The sequence below is a fragment of the Leucoraja erinacea genome, chromosome 30 (genome assembly GCF_028641065.1).
Source record: "Leucoraja erinacea ecotype New England chromosome 30, Leri_hhj_1, whole genome shotgun sequence".
Lineage (NCBI taxonomy): Eukaryota > Metazoa > Chordata > Chondrichthyes > Rajiformes > Rajidae > Leucoraja > Leucoraja erinaceus.
In genome coordinates, this window is record NC_073406.1 from 26,698,621 (window position 1) to 26,719,049 (window position 20,429).

At 44.8% G+C, this 20,429-nt stretch overlaps 1 protein-coding gene across 2 annotated transcripts in view; it reads right to left on the reverse strand.

The window, feature by feature from the left end:
* LOC129711769 (multiple epidermal growth factor-like domains protein 6) overlaps window positions 1-20,429 on the reverse strand; it is a 552,574-nt gene that overhangs the window by 77,172 nt on the left and 454,973 nt on the right. For both annotated transcript variants that reach the window (XM_055659700.1, XM_055659701.1), the window contains 4 exons: window positions 17,141-17,269; window positions 15,180-15,308; window positions 10,766-10,900; window positions 8,382-8,516 (listed from right to left, as the gene is read on the reverse strand). In XM_055659700.1, the coding sequence (XP_055515675.1) occupies window positions 8,382-8,516; window positions 10,766-10,900; window positions 15,180-15,308; window positions 17,141-17,269 (528 nt within the window). The remainder of the gene's footprint in view (window positions 1-8,381; window positions 8,517-10,765; window positions 10,901-15,179; window positions 15,309-17,140; window positions 17,270-20,429) is intronic.

The window sequence follows — 20,429 nt, forward strand, 5'->3', positions numbered from 1 at the left end:
GACCAGGTCTTGCAGCGATTCTCCGTTAATGATTTACTAGGCTGAACATCTGCGATTGGAACAGCCTAGTAAAAATTGCGTTTTAAACCCGCCCCCTCTAAACAGCGCCAAAATCACACACAAGGGGTGGGGCAGATGCTCAGCCACGATACAGGTAGGTTTTGTAACATACCTAATCCTAGGTGGGTTTTTTTTTACAAACCTCTAGTTTTGCGGTCATCATCACTAATAAAACCTTATAAAAGTCCAGATTATGAAATGAATCTATTTTCCTACAACTATCATAGTGAGATTTCAACTCAGATCTCTAGATTGTTAGATCTGGACTCACTGAAATCTCTTTTGTCCGTGAAGATCCTCATCCCTTGAATGAGGATGCAGGATCCCTGTATCCCTGTGTGATACAGATAGGCATACTTGAGCTCTTTAGACGTGATCTTTAAATGCAAGTTGTTGCATTCGATTTGTGTTTAGTTTTGTTTAGAGATACAGCACGGAAACATGCCCTTGGGCCCACCGAGTCTGCACCGACCAGCGATCCCCGCTCATTAACACTATCTACAAACACTAACGACAATTTACAATGAAACCAAGCTAATTAACCTACAAATCTGTAGGTCTGGGAGTAAACTGGAGCACCCGGAGGAAACCCATGCAATCACGGGGAGAACGTACAAACTTCGTACAGACCCCGGGTCCATGGGGCTGCAAGGCAGCATCTCTACCGCTGCACCACTGTGCTGCCCACAATATGCTCTGGGTTTTTATAACAGTACATTGGAAATTAGGATGTGAATTCTGACTAGAGTCAAGGCTGCATCCCAATGTAACTCCAGTTCTAAACGCCACGTGCTCTATCCCATAACTTTATATCCCTAAAGCCTGCCTCTCCTTTCAGTGGCTGACCACAGACTTCACAAGTAAGTGACTCAAGCAATAAAAACCCAGGCTATAAACTTCCAAGTAAAACTTGGACCATCCTCAACTGCTTGAGAAAAAACCATTTGGCCATCTACTTCAGAAGCGAAAATGAGGAACAGCACAGACTGTGAACATGGCCGGCCAAGTCAGCCCAAGCCTGCAGCCTGAACTCTTGCCCCAAGAGTCCTCCTCTGGTGGTAACACTGCCGTCCTGAATCAGTCCGCTAATGTGTTTACTTGTCCGCCTCCCATGTTCCTGGTGTTAATCCCATATCATGTACCCCAATCTTACATTCTTCATCCCATGCTTCGTATATTGGCATCATATCAGTTATGTTCCTTTATTATTTTGCTGGTCACATGTCATGCACTTACTTATAGTTCTCCTGGGATGAGACTCTTCCAATATTCCTCATGCTGGCATCTTATCTTTTATGGCACCATCATTGTTTGGTAATTTCATATATTTTGTATTTTGACAACGTTGTACACTTTGCCCCCTTTGTTGCCTTGTCCATGTGCCCTCTTGCAGCCCAGGGCAGTAATGTCTTGCAGCTCAGTTTAAGGTCACTATTTCTTTCAGCACTTTTACATTGCTCTGCTGCTGTGCTCTCCTGCTCTGTAATTGGTGACAGATGGCTGTCTTTGCTTGTTTAACAAGACTCTAAGCATTTCCAGATCCTCTCAATGGCCCACAAACCAAATGTTTCTGCAAAATATTCCTGTTATTTCCTGTTTCTCAGTCTGAACAAGGAGATTAGAGCAGTTAAAACTCTCCAATTGAATATTTCCAATCTTGCTTGTGGAAGTCAATGACCTGGTCTAAAGGCGTGAATCTTCAAGGCCAACAATCCTCATTCCTTATCTTCCTGTGGCCCTCTCATCTCTAACAGCCCATGACACCTTTGCCTTCTCTTGGGTTACAGATTTATTTCCTCTGTGCATGAAAGGGTGAGCAAGCAAAGATGTTTAGTTTGTCTATTGTGATGAGGTTCAGTTTTATGCAGGTTCAAATGAATTTGATTCAGACACTCCTGTAGATTGTCCAGTTTAGATCCCACAGTTCATTTGATAATGAACCTTCACTCACTACAATCAAACTTTACTCACGCATTCCTTCTCAAAATACTTTTTTCCAAAAATTGTGGAACCCAACATATTTTCCATTCTCACTCATAACTATCTATTAAACCAATCCCTAAATGCCCATTAAAACTCAACTATTAGGATTGGTTCTCCATCCAGATGAACAATGCAATGTACAAGATGGATCCTGTCACTGCTCCTAATGCACAGTTTTATTGAACATCTTATTGCACAATGGAAACCATATTTAGCACAGCACTACTAATGCAAAAAGCAGTCATTTATATCATACAGAAAGCAATGCATTCTCTATTTTTTGTTTAGTTTAGTTTAGAGAAACAGTGCAAAAACAGGCCCTTCGGCCCACCGAGTCTGTACTGACCAGCTATCCCCCGTACATTAACACTATTTCAAAAGAGATGTGGGATAAACATTTACAATATGCGCATAAATGCTCAATTAACGTTAGACACACTCTAATACAATTAAAAATCTTACACAGATTATACTATTCAAAAACCAAAATAAGCAAACTTTTTCCTAACGTTTCACCTATTTGTGATAAATGCCGATCTCAAGAAGCTACCATAGTGCACTCATTTGTTTTTTGTATAAAAATTCAAACATTTTGGACTGAAATATTTAAAATCTTTACAAAATTATTCAAAATAAAATTGATACCAAAACCTGAATGGATTATCTTTGGAACAATGGAAGGTAGCCCTGAACTAAATGTGTTTCAAAAAAATCTATTTAATTAATGGCTAATAATGGGAAAAAAGCTTATACTTAAATTCTGGAAGAACGCTCCTATACCAACAATAAATATGTGGATTTCAAATATGTTTGAAACATTACACCTGGAATATATCAGACTCCTCCTTGCAGGCAAATCAGACCACTTCCAAAAGACGTGGTCTGCATTTATCGACTTACTACAAGAATAAGGTGCATCAGTACTTCAAAAAATAAATGGTGTCAGGATCTAGTAAGGGGGGAGGAGGAAGAATATGAAGTTGGTATATCTCTTTTGCGCGGTTTTTATAATAGAGCTTTGGTTTTCGTTTTCTTTTTTCCTTTTTCCTCCTTTCTTTTCTCGGGTCTATTTCTTAATTCTTTTCTCTAACCAGTGGGTCTCTGTTTTTTTTCTCATTGATCACTCTTTTACACGAACACAACTTTCTTTCTCTCTCTACTTTCATTATCTATATCTTTCCTTAAAGCTTAAAAAATGAAGGGGTACAATAAATGTAATAAGATATATCTGGCTTGTGCTATTGTAATTTACTGTACTTCTAATAAATAAAAATATTTAAAAAAACCAAAAAAAACATTATCCTACACACACTAGGGACATCTTTATACCAAGCCACTTAACCTACAAACCAGTACGTCTTTGGAAACCGAAGACCTCGGAGAAAAACCATGCGGTCACAGGGAGAGCGTACAAACTCCGTGCAGACAGCACCCGTAGTTGGGATCAAACCCGGGTCTCTGGTGCTGTAAGCATTGCAAGGTAGCAACTCTACCGCTGCACCACCGTCCCGCCCTAATGTATAGTAATAATGAATAAAGTATCAATGTACTTTATCAAAGTATCTCAAATAGGAAGCATATTAATTAAATGGAGGGTAATTGTCATTCCATAATAGCATGTATCCTGCCCAATATTTATTCTTCGATACTGATCACCAAAAACTAATTGTCAGGTCATTGTTACAGGACCTAGCAGTGTGAAAACTGACTGCATGGTTCATAGCAATGATGACACTTCAAAGCCTTGGCCAGGGCAGGTTGTTAAAGGTGCTACAGTAATGCAAATCCTCTTCACTCTAGGGCTAAACTTGAGTTGATTTCCTCTTTCTTGCCGAATCAAACAATTCCAGTTTAGGGATTTAGTTTATTGAATATCATCTGGTCCTAATTAATTGTTGAAGATGTCGATGGAGATTAATTGAATGGATTAGGTAGAGGAATGGCTCGTAAATTCCATTCATTTCGAGAGAGCAGTTATATAAATTCACAAAGGAACATTGTTTTCCCTCAATTATGGACCCCCCATCAGTAAAGTGATGGACAGACTGAACACCAGGGTAGAGTAAAGACAGAACCAAATTACATTTTATGCTGCACCCTTCATGAGTTCTAGACATCGCAAAAGTGCTTTAAAGTTAAAAAAAACATTCTAAATTACATGGAGAAACAGCGGGTGCAGCAGCATCTATGGAGCAAAGGAAATAGGCAACATTTCGGCCCGAAACGTTGCCTATTTCCTTTGTTCCATAGATGCTGCTGCACCCGCTGAGTTTCTCCAGCTTTTTTGTGTACCTTCGATTTTTCAGCATCTGCAGTTCCTTCTTAAGCAAATTCTAAATTACATGACTGTTGTGACTTTAGACCTTAGAGATACAGCGCGAAAACAGGCCCTTCAGCCCACCGAATCTGCGCTAACCAGCAAGCACTATTCTACACAATGGGGACATTTACAATTTTACTGATGCCAATTAACCTACAAACCTGTAAGACTTTGGAGTGTGGGAGGAAACCAGAGCAACCAGAGAAAATCCACACTGTCACAGGGAGAACGTACAAACTCCGTACAGACAGCACTCATAGTCAGGATACCCGGGTCTCTGGTGCAGTATTGCAGCACCGCTGCAGCACCACTGTACCGCCCCTTGGATAAAAATTAAGGCAAAGAGGGATGCAAACTGTGAGGGTAACTCAGCAGGTTAGGCAACATCTCTGGAGAACATTGATATGTAATGATTTGGACCAGACCCTTCTTCAGAACATTGGTAAGTTGGACACAAGACCACACACATTTTTTTATTGGTCTTGGAGGAGGGGTTAAGTACACATCAAAAGGAAAACTTTCCATTCTTCTTGGAAAGAGCTCTATTGTAGATTTCAGAGAGTCCAGTTACAATTGACGTCCCATCTGCATTTTGGGACGTCTAACAAGGGCAGGACCTGCACAGTGAATGGTAGGCCTCTGGGCAGTGTTGTGGAGCAGAAGGATCTAGGAGTGCAGGTGCATGGTTCCTTGAAGGTGGAGTCACAGGTAGTTTATGCTTTTTGCACTTTGGCCTTCATCAGTCAGAGTATTGTGTATAGAGGTTGGGAGGTCATGTTGCAGTTGTATAAGACGTTGGTGAGTGCATTTAGAATATTGTGTTCAGTTCTGGGCACCATGTTATAGGACAGATATTGTCAAGCTTGAAAGGGTTCAGAGAAGATTTACGAGGATGTTGCCAGGACTAGAGGGTGTGAGCTATAGGGAGAAGTTGAGCAGGCTGGATCTCTATTCCATGGAGTGCAGGAGGATGAGGGGAGATCTTATAGAGGTATACAAAATCATAAGAGGTATAGATCGGGTAGATGCACATTGTCTCTTGCCCAGAATAGGGGAATCGAGGACCAGAGGACATAGGTTCAGGGTGAAGGGGAAAAGATTTAATAGGAATTTGAGGTGTAACTTTTTCACACAAAGTGTGGTGGGTTTATGGAACAAGCTGCCAGAGGAGGTAGTTGAGGCTGGGACTATCCCAACGTTTAAGAAACAGTTAGACAGGTACATGGATAGGACAGATTTGGAGGGATATGGATCAAATGCGGGCAGGTGGAACTAGTGTAACTGGGACGTGGTGGCTCGTGTGGGCAGGTTGGGCCAAAGGGCCTGTTTCCACACTGTATCACTCTATGACACTATGATTCTAATCGGTGCTGCCCCTTCTCAGGATCCTACAAATCTGCCCTGCTCCTGCTTCTCTTGGTTCTTTCAAGGTGTTCCAATTGCACCAGTGAGCAACACCGACATAGACACACGTGTGTTCACCGCAGGTCAGGATACAGCGTGATAAACAGGGTCTTTAACAGAGGAGTTCCCATTGAGAGCTGTGGGAAAGGAACTGAACTGAACTGAACATAGAACATGCTACATCACAGGAACTGACTCCAAGGCCAATGAAGTTGCTGCCAAACTGGATGCCAATTAACCAAATCTTTTTTTCCTGCACATGATCCTATTCTAAGATCATAAGGTCATGTGATAGGAGCAGAATTAGTCCTTTCACCCATCAAGTTTATTCCGCCATTCAATCATGGCTGATCTATCTCTCCTTCCTAACCCCATTCTCCTGTCTTCTCCCCCTAAACTCGAACACCCATACTAATAAAGAATCTATTACATCTGCCTTGAATATATCCACTAACTTGGCCAAAGTAGAGCCTCAGCATTACATCCGTTTTTTTATGTACAAGTCCTCTTGAAATCATTTATTCCCCCCTTTCCTTGCACAGTCACATGTCTATCTAAAAGCATCTTAAATGCCACTATCATAACTGCCTCCGCCACCATCCCTGGCAGCCTGTTCCAGGAACCCACAACATTTGCCTTCTCATCCTCTTTTTATAGCTACTACCTTCTAATCCAGGCAGCATTCTGATAAATCTCTACATCATCTTCTCCAAAGCCTCCACATCCTTCTTGTAAAGGGGCGACCAGAACTGCACACTTTACTCCAATTGCAGCTGAATCAAATGCACCATAACTTCATAACTCTAATACTCAATGGTTGATTGATTGCTGATTGAAACAAGCATACTATAAAGGGGCTGTCCCATTGCGGCGACCTAATCCAGCGAGTTCTGACGAGTTTGCCCTCAACTCATACTCGCAGCATGGTCGACACGAGGTCCTCGGAGGTCTTTGTAACTCTCCTTCATGCTCGAGAGTAGTCCCTGTGTACTCGAGGCCTCAGCTAGGTCACGGCGTATTTTTCAACATGTTGAAAAATGCCCGTGAGTGAAAAAAGGTCGCCATGGGAAAAGTCAATACTTTTTTTACTCATAGGTTTAATCGAAGTTGGTCGTAGTAGGTCAGCATTTTATTCGTAAGTGATCGAGGGTAGTCGAAGGTAGTCGTAGATAGTCTTCAACATAGTCGAAGGGAGGTCAAAGGGAGGTCGAAGGAGATCAAAGGAGGTCGTCTTCATTCTCCACTATTCGGTGTCCAATTTTCCCGAAGCTAGTCGAAGTTATTCGAAGCTGGTCTTCCACATAGTCGAAGGAGGTCTTCAACATGACATTTTTTCAAACACTCCTAAACTCTTCTAAACTCGCCAATTAGGTCGCCACAGTGGGACAGCCCCTTAAGCATACCTTTGTCACTTGATCTACTGGTACTGCTACTTTCAAGGAGTTATGAACCTAGACTGCAAGATCCATCTATACATCAATGATGTTTACAGTCCTGCCGTTAGCTGTACACTTTCCCCTTACATCTGACCTCCTAAATTACAATATCTCACACTTGCCCAAATTCAATTCCATCTGCCATTCTCTGCCCGATTCTGAGTTGATCTATATCGCACTATATACTTTGACCGCCTTCTTCAATGTGCACAACTCCACAAATGTTAGGGTCATCTGCAACCTTTCTAACCATCCCATCTACATTTTCATCCAAGGTATCACAAACAACACAGGTCCCACCACTGATCCCTGTAGACCACCTCTGGTCACAGACCACTAGCCAGAAATACACCCTTCCACCAAGAGCTTGTGTCTTCTACAGACAAGCCAGTTCTAAATCCAGACTACCAAGTCACCATAGATCCCATGCATCTTAATCTGCTTGATCAGACTACCATGGGCGACCTTGTCACATGTCTTAGATAGACACTAAATGCTGGAGTAATTCAGCAGGTCTGGCAGCATCTCTGGAGAAAAGGAATAGGCAATGTTTCTGTCGCAACCCTCAGAGTCAGGGGAGAGGGAAACAAGAGATATGAAAAGGTACATAGAATAAATGAATGAAAGATATGCAAAAGGACAAATCAGCCAGTAATGATGATCAAGGAAAGGTGGAGCTCACAATGGTCCATTGTTGGCTGTGGAGCAGGTGATAATGAGTGATACAAACATGAAACTCAGCAGGATGACAGTGAAACTAGTGCGATGACTAGGGTGGGGGAGGGACGGAGAGAGAGGGGGTGCAAGGGTTACTTGAAGTTAGAGAAATCAAGATTCATACCACAGGGGTGTAAGCTGCCCAAGCGAGATATGAGGTGCTGTTCCTCCAGTTTGCACTGGGCCTCACTCTGACAGTGGAGGAAGCCCAGGCCGGAAAGGTCAGTGTGGGAAAGCGAGGGGGATTGTCTTACTTAGTAAGGTCCATGTAAAAGTCCCCTCATTGATCCCCTCTGTCACCTCCTCAAGAAATTCAATCCAGTTTGTAAGATTGACTTGCCATCAACAAAACCCAATCAGCTCATTCTCATCCATCATTGACATATGATTCTTTTCAAACATGGCACTTGGACCATCGATCAATTTTCAAGTTTCCAAAAATAACAGAATGTTAAACGTACCTTGACTACAGTTCTTCCCGTGGTACCCCTGAGGACACAGCATCTTGCATTCGCCGGTTACATGGTCACAGGAAACACCTTCTGAGCAACTACACTTGCTGTTGCATCCAGCTCCGTAAACACCAGGGTCACAAACTTCAGGCACGAGGAAAGAAAAAATTGGAATGAAGTTCTAATGCCCATGGTAATGAAACGGTCTCAAACTGTCAGCCATTGCTATAGTTTCTGGATGACTTTTGCCAGATTACCTAAGCTAACATCCTAACTTCACCAAAAGACGTCAAAACAGAGAGGTTTAACCACTTTGCTACGATAGCTATTTTATTTCCAGCCTTATTTTCAGGCTTTAATACAACCGTTTTACTTTGTTTAACATGTTAACATCAATAATTTTTATAGAACTCTAACAATAAAATGACTTAAGATAGAAAGCTTAACTAATCAGCTATTAAGGGTTTCAATTTGTTCAGAAATACAGCGAGGAAACAGGCCCTTCAGCCCATTGAGTCCACGCCAACCATCGATTACCCTTACGCTAGTATAATGTTATCCCACTTTCACATTCTACACATTAGGGGCAATTTACAGAAGCCAATTAACATACAAACCTGCATGTCTTTGGGATGTGGGAGGAAACTGGAGCACCCAGAGAAAACTCATGTGGTCACAGGGAGAACGTACAAACTCCACTCAGGGAGCACCTGTAGTCAGGATCGAACCCGGGTCTCTGTCAATGTGAGTCAGCAGCTCTAACGTGGCACCATGCTGCCCATTTGGCTTGGTTTGAGTTTAGTATCGGAAGTTCAATGGTGATGGTTAAAGACTTTGTGTAGAAATGGAGAAATGATTTTGCATGATGAAGGGATTGAATAACAAGGTGGAGGGGAGCATCATTATAAAACCAATGCTAGACTTTGAAGCAGTAAATCAGGGACACTTTTTCAGACAAAGAAAGGAAGGTTTTAAATACACTCTCCCATAAAGCCGTGGATGCTGGGGCAATTAAAGCTTTCTACAGTGAGTTCAATGGGTTTTTACTTGTTGGGGCAGTCATAGGATGTGGAGTTAATGACCTTTTTCTCATGCAGAGGCCTTAAATTCCTTTGTACTCTTTCCACCAGCTGTCGGGTTTGGAACATGGATTGCTGGTTCTCACTCAGCACTCAATGACCACTTTAAATCGGTCATTATTTTCAAAATACTGGGAACATTAAACAGAATAATAAAATTAGCCGTTGTGTTTAAGAAGGAACTGCAGATGCTGGAAAATCGAAGGTAGACAAAAATGTCGGAGAAATTCAGCGGGTGCAGCAGCATCTATGGAGCGAAGGAAATAGGCAACGTTTCGGGCCGAAACCCTTCTTCAGACTGATGGGGGGTGGTGGGGTGGGGGAGGTGGGAAGAAGAAAGGAAAAAGGAGGAGGAGGAGCCCGACGGCTGAGGGAGAGCTAGGAAGGGGAGGAGACAGCAAGGGCTAACGGAATTGGGAGAATTCAATGTTTATGCCACCAGGATGCAGACTACCCAAACGGAATATGAGGTGCTGTTCCTCAAATTTCCGGTGGTGCTCACTCTGACCATGAAGAAGGCCCAGGACAGGGAGGTCGGATGGGGAATGGGAGGGGGAGTTGAAGTGTTGAGCCACCGGGAGGTCAGGTTGGTTAATGCGGACCGAGCGGAGGTGTTCGGCTAAACGATCGCCCAGCCTAAATCCAAATTCTACCATCCCATTGGGGGGGGGGTTTGTATGTTTATCGGCACCCGGGGTCTGCCATTATTTAGCTTAGTTTAAAGATACTGCGAGGAAACAGGGCCTTCGGCCCACCGAGTCCGTGCCGACCAGCGATCCCCGAACACTAACATTATCCTACACACACTAGGGTCAGTTTACAATTTATTTCTTTGGAGTGTGGGAGGAACCCGGAGTATCTGGGGCAAACCTTTTTGCATTCCAGTGATGATATTCCTTAATTCACCGGTAATTCATGTGCGGCACAATGGCGCAGCGGTAGAGTTGCTGCCTCACAGCGCCAGTGACCCGGGTTCAATCCTGACTATGGGTGCTGTCTGCATGGAGTTTGTACGTTCTCCCCGTGACCTGCGTGGGTTTCCCAGGTGCTCTGGTTTCCTACCACACTCCAAAAACGTACAGGTTTGCAGGTTAATTGGCTTGGTATAAATGTAAATTGTCCCCATTGTGCAGGACATTGTAATGTGCAGAAATCGGTGGATGGTGCGGGCTCGGTGGGTCGATGGGCTTGTTTCCATGCTCTATCTCTAAACTAAACTCAGACCTGACTAGCTGAGTAGGCTTGATGGGCCAAATGGCCTAATTCTCCTATTCTGTGTGACCTAATGACCTCTTACCAGCATTGACCACTCACCGTTTTGACACGTGGTCCCATGGTAGCCGGGCTTGCAGTTGCAGCTCCCATCTCTGCGGTCACAGTGCAGCGTGTTGTGCAGCTCGCACCCACACTGGCTGGAGCAGCCTGGCCCATGCGTCCATTTGGGACATGCTGCAGGAGCAGGGCAGGAGAGAATGAGGAGTGGGGTTAAAGTGGATCCGCTCTCTAGCAAGACCATGCATCAAAACATTACAAGTCACTTCAATCATAACAGGGTTGAAATTCAATTCACACAGGGAGAAGGAGAAGCGCTATAAGCCAGTGAATAATTCAAGATCAACTGATCAAAGGTGGTGGTGGTGGCAGATACAATCGTTTAAGAGGCTTTTGGATAAGCATGTGGATATGGATCATGTGGATATGGATCATGTGGATATGGATCATGTGGATATGGGTCATGTGGTTATGGGTCATGTGGCTATGGATCATGTGGATATGGGTCATGTGGATATGGGTCATGTGGTTATAGGTCATGTGGATATGGGTCATGTGGATATGGATCATGTGGATATGGGTCATGTGGATATGGGTCATGTGGATATGGGTCATGTGGATATGGGTCATGTGGTCATGTGGATATGGGTCATGTGGATATGGGTCATGTGGATATGGGTCATGTGGATATGGGTCATGTGGATATGGGTCATGTGGATATGGATCATGTGGATATGGGTCATGTGGATATGGGTCATGTGGATATGGATCATGTGGATATGGGTCATGTGGATATGGGTCATGTGGATATGGGTCATGTGGATATGGATCATGTGGATATGGATCATGTGGATATGGATCATGTGGATATGGGTCATGTGGATATGGATCTCATGTGCAGGCAGATAAGAGTGGCCTTGGCTTGATGTTTGGCACAGATGATGTGGGCCGAAGGGCCTGTTCTTGGGCTGCACAGTTCTATATGGGTCAGTAGAATAATAGAGTTTGTGGCCTCGTATTCCAGGTCCCATCATGTGGCTGAGCCCTAGTTTTGGGAGACTAGAATGAGCCATTAAACGTTGTCCTGACAATGTGGTCACATTGTGAGTTGAAGTCCCCTCTCCGAGCCTGGGTGGACAGACTCTGCAACGCTGAAGGAAGTGACGTCTCCCAGATGAAACTTTAAACAGTTGAGTGTGTCAGTAACACATCGTGTCTGGGGCAGCTCACATTGCTCCCACTTTTTCTCAGTTACAATGGCGCCCACAAAATGCTCCTGTCACATATGGTGGTGTGTTCTGAGTGTATAAACGTGGAAGAGTGCAGCACATGAACAGGCCCTTCAGGGCACAAGATCAGTGCCGAACATGATGCCAAGACCAACACCTACTTATACACATGCACATACTGGAACCCATACCCCATCATTCCCTGCATATCCATATGCCTGTCCAAAAGTCTATTCAACACCACTAACCTTTCTCCCTCAACCACCACCCCTGGCAGCGCGTTCCAGGCACTCACCACCCTCTGTGTAAAAGAACTTGCTCCGCACATCTCCTTTAAACTTTGGTCCGTTCACCTTAAAGCTGTGCCCTCTAGTATTTGATGTTTCCATCCAGGGAAAAATATTCTGACTGTCTACCCTATCTATGCCTCTCACAATTTCATGTATTTCTATCAGTCATCCCCTCAACTTCCGGCATTCCAGAGAAAACAATTCAAGTCCAGCCAACCTCTCCCTGGAACTACTGTAATACTACCTAATCCAGGCAACATTCTGGTAGACTTCTCTGCAGTCTTTCCAAAGTCTCCACACCCTTCCAGTAATGGGACGACCAGACTGCACGTAATGCTCCAAATGCAGACTAATTAAAGGCCTATAAAGTTTCATCATGACTTCCTGACTTTTATACTCAATGCCCTGACCTATGAACGCAAGCATGCCATATGCCTTTAGTAACACTCCGTCTGCCTGTGTTGCTGCTTTCAGGGAGTTATGGACTTGGACTCTATATATCAATGCTGTTCAAGGTCTTGCCATTAATTGTATACATTACCCTTACATTTGACCTCTCAAAGTGCAACACCTCGCACTTGATGAGATTAAAGTCCACCGGCCATTTCTCCATAATTTCTGTGGCTGATCTCCATCCCACTACATACTTTGACAGTCTTCCTCACTGTCCCTGACCACAGCAATATTAATCATAATAATAATAAGCATAATCATATTTTATTATCCAAATATGTTTTGCAACATACGAGGAATTTGAATCTTGGCGTCATCTGCAAACCTACTAACCAACCCGTCAACATTTATGTATATATATATATATCAGAAACAGCAGGGGTGCCACCACAGTTGCCTGCAGAACTCCACTGTTCACAGCCCTCCAGCCTGAATATTGTCCTCACCACAACCCTCTGTCTTCTATCAGTAAGCAAGTTACAAATCCATACGACCAAGTCACTATTAATCCTGTACATCTTAATCTTCGGTATCGGTCTACCATGGAGACTTCATCAAAAGTTAATAAGACATGTACTCGGCTTGTACTCGCTAGAATTTAGAAGATTGAGGGGGGATCTTATAGAAACGTACAAAATTCTTAAGGGGTTGGACAGGCTAGATGCAGGAAGATTGTTCCTGATGTTGGGGAAGTCCAGAACAAGGGGTAACAGTTTAAGGATAAGGGGGAAGTCTTTTAGGACCGAGATGAGAAAAACATTTTTCACAGAGTGGTGAATCTCTGGAATTCTCTGCCACATAAGGTAGTTGAGGCCAGTTCATTGGCTATATTTAAGAGAGAGTTAGATGTGGCCCTTGTGGCTAAAGGGATCAGGGGGTATGGAGAGAAGGCACGTGCATGATACTGAATTGGATGATCAGCCATGATCATATTGAATGGCGGTGCAGGATGGAAGGGTCAAATGGCCTACTCCTGCACCTATTTTCTATGTTTCTCTGTTTCTATGACATGACCTGCCCTGTACAAAACCATGCTGATTGTCCCTCATTAACCCATTCTCTTTTAAATGGGAATATCCTATCCTGAAGAATGTTCTCCAGTTTCCCTACCTCTGACGTGAGGCTCACCAACCTAGAATTCCCCGGATTCTCCCTACTTCTCTTCTTAAATAAAGGAAGAATGTTAGCTAATGCAAAGAACTAATTTTGTACTTGGCCTACATCCCCAGACTCTGAGCACGAATACCCCCCTTTATCCTTCAACGATCCTACCTTCTCTCTGGTTACCTTGTTGTTTTTAATATAGATATAAAAAGCTTTGGGATTTTCTTTCATCTAGTTTACCAAAGGCATTTCTTGGCCCCTTTGGCCCCTCTCTCCTCCTTTCATTCTATTCCTCAAAGGCGCTGTCTGATCCATCTAGTTAAACCCTGCATCTGCTTCCTCTCTCTACAACCTCTGGCCATTCCCTTACTTTCCCATCATCCCTCCTCCTTACAGGAACATGCCAGTCCTGAGCTTCGATCAACTGGCCTTTAAAGGACTCTCGCATGTCAGATGTGGATTTACCCTACAGCAATTGATCCCAGTGTACCTTCCCGAGCTCCTGCTTAATGACGTTGTAGTTTGCCTTATTCCAATTTAGCACTTCCCCGCAAGGTCCCAATTCAAAACTATCTTAAAACTTATAGGGTTGTGATCACAAATCTTTCTATTCGCCTTGCTAATGCATTGAATCAACTCATCCATTCTATCTCTCTATTTGTAGTCTCTTCTGGGTTATGTGGTGCTGTGTAACATTGCCAAAGCAGCTGGGAACCACATACACCTGACTAAAACAACAGTCAGCAAAATGAGGGAGGAATAATAAGCTTTGATTCAAGGCCAGCCGACATCCCCCACATACACAGACCATTTTATGAAGAAACTCACCAGGTGCCACAGAAGTGAGACATAACCAAACGAAAGCCCTGAGGCCTTCAGCTGCTCTGCTGTTACAACCACTTCCCTTTTCTGTTTGACATTAAATTACACATGAGGTGTGGATACTTAATGTTCTGCAGCCTCGCCATCCAGTTGCTGTAGATTGATGATGCATGTGTGCCATTGGCATTAAGTACACAGGGAGCCCGCTTATTACGGGGGTACCATGCATTAAGAGGGCATTATGTGTATTTGTTGTCGTCAGCAAGACTCGTGGATGAAAATCAACACCGTTCTATTTGGCTGCACAGAACAGCATGATGGTGGGCGGTTTAGGAAGGCAGGGTCACTTGCGTTACTGCCCACTTGCTCATTCTTACATGTCTGCATGTGTATGAATGCGTGTTTGAAGTGGCATGAGTATGTCAGTGTACTCGGGCTTGTCAGAATAGCAGGGAGTGGCTAAAGGTGGCCAGGCCACAACCTAGCCTCTGCCTGGTTGCGCTCCTGCAGCCTGCAGTTCCCAGCGGACAAGGGGTGGGTACAGGTCCCGTGACTTACGCAGATGGCAGAAGCGGCCGTAGAGACCAGGATCACAGAGGCAGGCTCCGTAGATACGGTGGCAGCGGCCACTGTTGGCACAGTTACATTTCTTGTTGCAGGCTTTTCCATACAATCCCTTGGGGCAGCCTGGAAACAAATGGTCGTTAGTCCCAGGGTCAACTCGTTTTAATTAAAGTAAACTACTAACGTCCACACACTCCAGATGGAACATACAGAGAACATAGACATAGAACATGGAACGTGGAGCAGAACTGGGCAGTGGAGGTTTGGACAGTGGTACCTGGAGCAGCTGTAACTTATGCCAGGCCAGGTACCCAACCAATCGCATGATCAATAAATCACACCTCATTGTTTGAACTGTTTTAATTATGTTTCTGTGAAGTATCTAGGAACATGCTGTGGTGTTAGTGGTAAATGGAAATAGTTGCTAACATGCAGACTTTTAAATAAAGACAGACACACACAAAAGCACCCAATGTCACACATCCGTGTATACCGACATGGACATAGTAGTGTTAGGTTCCTGGACACGTGATCCTGAGGCCTGGGGTTATGTAACGACGGGTGTTCAAGTCCCAGCACAGATGCTCCCTGACGTAGGTAAGGGTTACGGCCCGCGGACCCTTGCGTAAGTTGGGAACAGACGTGCAAATATACAATTCAACCGGAGACTGTCGGAGCTCCGATGTGAGGACTATGTGGGAGCTCCAATGCGAGGACCACGGGGGGAGCCCCGACACAGAGACCATGGGGGGGAACTACAGCACATAGACCATGGGGGAGCTCCGAGGTAGAGACCACAGGGGAGCTCCGAGATGGAGACCATGGGGGAGCTCCAAGGTGGAGACCATGGGGGAGCTCCGAGGTGGAGACCATGGGGGAGCTCCGGCACAGAGACCATGGGGAAGCTCTGAGGTGGAGACCACGGGGGAGCTCCGAGGTGGAGACTATGGGGGAGCTCCGGCACAGAGACCATGGGGGAGCTCCAATGCGGAAACTACATGGGATTTTGTGGGGATAAAAAATTGCTTATGTAAGTGCAAGTTTAGATAGGTCGCCTATCAGGTAAGTTGGGGATTGCATATATAGCACAATGGGAGCTTAAAATCAATTAACTATATAAACCTCTCGCTTTAATAAAAGCTTATGACGAATAATGATATTTACTGTGTTGTGGGCACATTAGTTCACCAGTGCCACTTAGGGAAGGGAATGTGATGTCCTTGTTCAGTCTGTGTGATGGCAGACTCATGGCATCCTGATGGATCCTCAAACTGGGATCACATCGGCTGAATGAATGAATAAAACATGCGCACTGACTGATGTAGTTATGCTGAGGGGAGATCTCAGAGGGGTGTATAAAATCATGAGGGGAATAAATCTGGCGAATGCACAGAGAATTTTACCTAGAGTTGGGGAATCAAGAACCTGAGAACATAACGTGAGGGGGGAAAGATTTTCAGAAACAGAGGGAAAAACTCTGTTTTCACACAGAGGGTAGTGGGTATGTGGGGAAGAAGTAGTAGTGGTGGGGACTATAACAGGATTTAAAATACACTTAGACAGGTACGTGGATAGGAAAGGTTTAGCGGGATATGGGCCAAACGTGGACAGGTGTGACTAGTGTAGATGGGGCAACTTGGTCGGCAGGGGAAAGTTGGGCCAAAGGGCCTGCATTGTGCTGTATGAGTCTGTGCGACCATATGCACATTGACTAATGTGGATGTGTATGTACTCAAAACCTCATTTGAAAGAAGTAGACAATTTGGAGCAGGCAGCCTCATGAAGGAACAACCAGCAACATGGTGCCCTGTGTGTGTGACCACCAGACCAACACTGTGGGCTTTCTACAGATCCACCAAGGGTGCGGCTGTGGACTAGACGGGGTTGTGTTATTAGGGTGGGAGTGGTGATGCCCAGCAGGGGCTAATGTAGCAGCAGCAGCAGCATCTACTCACCATCCTGGCACATCTCTCCGCCCACCCCAGGGGGGCAGCGACACTGGCCCGTCAGCATGTTGCACGTTGCACCATTCCTGCACTTGCACACAAAGCTGCAATTCTTCCCGAACGTTCCCTCCGGACAGGCTGCAAACCAAGGGGCAGACGCAGTGATAAAGGTGGGCAGTTCCTCAGCAAACACGGCACACACAGATGCACTGAGCTGAGAGGCTGGGGAAAAAACTGTTGTCGTTCTTGGGGGATGCAGGCACTTTGGGCATTTTAGCTCCCAGTATTGACAAGTGTAAGTGCGGTAAAGACATGCCAAAGGTACTCTCTACACTGTCACTTCAGTTTCGCCCTGTTTTCCACACCCTGGTCTCTAAAGTCCATGTGTTGATGCTCTGCTCCTGGATTTCAAGGAACAATCTGCAGTCTTCAGAGAGGGAGAACAAAGGGGGATACGTTGTGGGGGGGACTAGCAAGAACTAAGGGCGATCACAATGGAATGTGTTCAAAATGGTTTGTGTTACAATGGGAAACTTGTAACCTTGTCAGCAACCTTTATGTGGTGACTGTTTGCATACCTTGTGTATGCAAAACAAAGAATATCACTGGGACTTGTCACTTGTGACAATAGAGTATTCATTCATTCATTCATGCAGAATGGGAGAATCGGTTCACTACCAGGAGAGTGTGTGGCTGTGTTGCCATTTATATTGCACTCATCAAGGACTCAATCGAATACTGCTCAAGTGCCACACATGACACAAGCAGAAGATGCTGGAAGTACCAGTGAAGCAAGCGGTGGCCGTGGATGGAGAAACAGGGCCAACGATTCAGGTCACCAACCCTTCAACAGAACTAGAACGGTGAGTGTTTTAAAAGTTGAAGAGAAGGGGAGGGTGGAAGAAGCAGCTGGAATGCCTTAGGTAAGCTGAAGACCAACCCTGCAGATAGACACAAAATGCTGGAGTAACTCAGTGAGTCAGGCAGCATCTGCAAGACATGGGTAGGCAGCATCTCTTGCGTCTGAACAAGGGTCCTGACTCAAAACATTGCCTATCCATGCCCTCCAGATATGCTGCCTGACACACGGAAATACTCTAGCACTTTATGTTCTATGCAAGATTCCTGCATCTGCAGTCCCTTGTGTGTCCAATCTGCCATTAATCGATGAGAGATGGAGAGTTGCAGCTTATGGTGGAAGAGTAATGAAATAAAACAGGTCAACGAAAATCTCCGACAGTTTGCGTCCAAGATGGCATCCAGCCCAGATGACTATTTGCGTGCAAGCCACAGAAGTAGATCTACAATCACATATTACAATTGCTCCACATTTCTATACACTGTACACGGCTCGATTGTAATTGTGTATAGTGTTTCCACTGACTGGTTATAGACCTGTCCCAAGGTACGAGTTCATTCCAAGAGCTCTCCCAAGTTTAAAAAAAACTTGGGGTAAGCACGGAGAATGAACGCAGCGGGTACGTCGGAGCTTGGGGACGTTTCTTAGCGGCTCGTAACGCTAATGGCAGGTACTCGGGAAGACTCGCTAATGGCAGGTAAGCACGGGAAGGCTCGTGAAGATTTTTCAACATGTTGAAAAATGTCCACGAGAACCCTGAGTACCGACGAGTGGCCATGACGGTAAATCTCCGAGTTCGAATCAGGGCAAACTCAGGAGAACTCTTGGAATAAACTTGTACCGTGGGACAGGGCTTTTAGCATGCAACAAAAGCTTTTCACTGTACCTCGGTACACGTGACACTAAACTAAACTGAAACTTTCAGAAAGTATTTAAGCCAGGCTTGGTGCTACTGTCCAAAGTCTATCAATGCCTCCTTGTGTTGCTGCCACTTGCCATGTGGAAGTTATAATTTCAGTGAAACCAACTGGTGAAATCAAGTTCCACGCACTCAGCAGTCTGCTGCTTGGAACATCATGCAAACAGAGGCTTTCAATTACAGGAAACCCAATCGTTACGTGGTAGTGCCATAACAGATTAGACTTGCACAGGACCATCACAGTATAGTCACAGTTGCTACTGTGTGCATATCATAGAGACAGAGTCATACAGCAGAGAGGCCCTTCAGCCCAACTCATACAGAATAACCAAGGTGCCCCATCTATTCTAGTCTAATTTGTCAGCATTGGGCGACATCCCTCTAAGCTGTTCCTTTCCATGTAGATGTCTTTTAAATGCTGTTATAGAACCCGCCTCAATTACCCCCTATGGCAGCTCATTCCATATATCCACCAGCTTCTGAGTGAAAAGTTAGTCACATGTTCCTATTAAATCTTTTCCCTCTTGCCTTAAACCTGTGTCCGCTGGTTCTTAGTTCCCCTACCTTGGATAAAGGTTCACTCTGAGCGTTCACCTATCTATTCCCCTCATCATCTTGTACACTCTATAAGATCAGAGGGTGGAGGGTGGCTGCAACATGCTGCTGGGGTGATGATGAAGGCAGATACAGTAGTGACGTTTGGATAGGGGTAGGGAAGGAATGGAGGGATCATGCGCAGGTAGGTAAGAGTTGGTCTTGGCATTGTGTTGGTACAGACATTGTGGGATGAAGGGCCTGTTCCTGTGTTGTAAGGTTCGATGTTTCCTCGGATGGTAAGCCTCAGCATAGGAATTACTCCCATTTGGAAGAGATTGGGTTAATTAGGGACAGTCAACAAGACTTTGTACGTGGCAAGTTGTGTCTTACTAACGTGATTGAGTTTTCGGAGGAGGTGACGAAGGAGATTGATGAGGGTAAGATGGTGGGTGACTACATGGATCTCAGTAAAGCATTTGATGAAGTCCCCCATGGTAGGCTGATCCACAAGATTAAGATGCACGTGGTCGTAGACATGGTCGACTGTCTGAACCTTTTTCCCGTGGCTGGAAATATCTAATGCTGGAGAGCATAGGTTTAAGGTGAAAGAGGCAAAGATTTAAAGAGGGTGGTGCTTCGAACACACGGCCAGGAGTGGTGGTGGAAGCAGATAAGATTATGGCATTTGAGGCTTTTAGATAGACAGATGGATATGCAGGGAATGGAGGATATTGATCGTGTGAAGCCAGATAGGACTAGTTTATCTTGGCTTCATTTTCGGCACAGACATTGTGGGCAGAAGGGCCTGTTCCTGCACTGCACGTTTCTGTGTCTTATGTTCTAATGTAGGAAATGTGCAAAAGCCAAATTGGTATCACAGCCAGATAATGTGGGAATCACGTAGAACGTACAAGGCAGGGTAAGTAGATTTGCAGGGCACACTCAAGTGGATGGTATTGTACATAGCAAAGATGGTAGTCAGA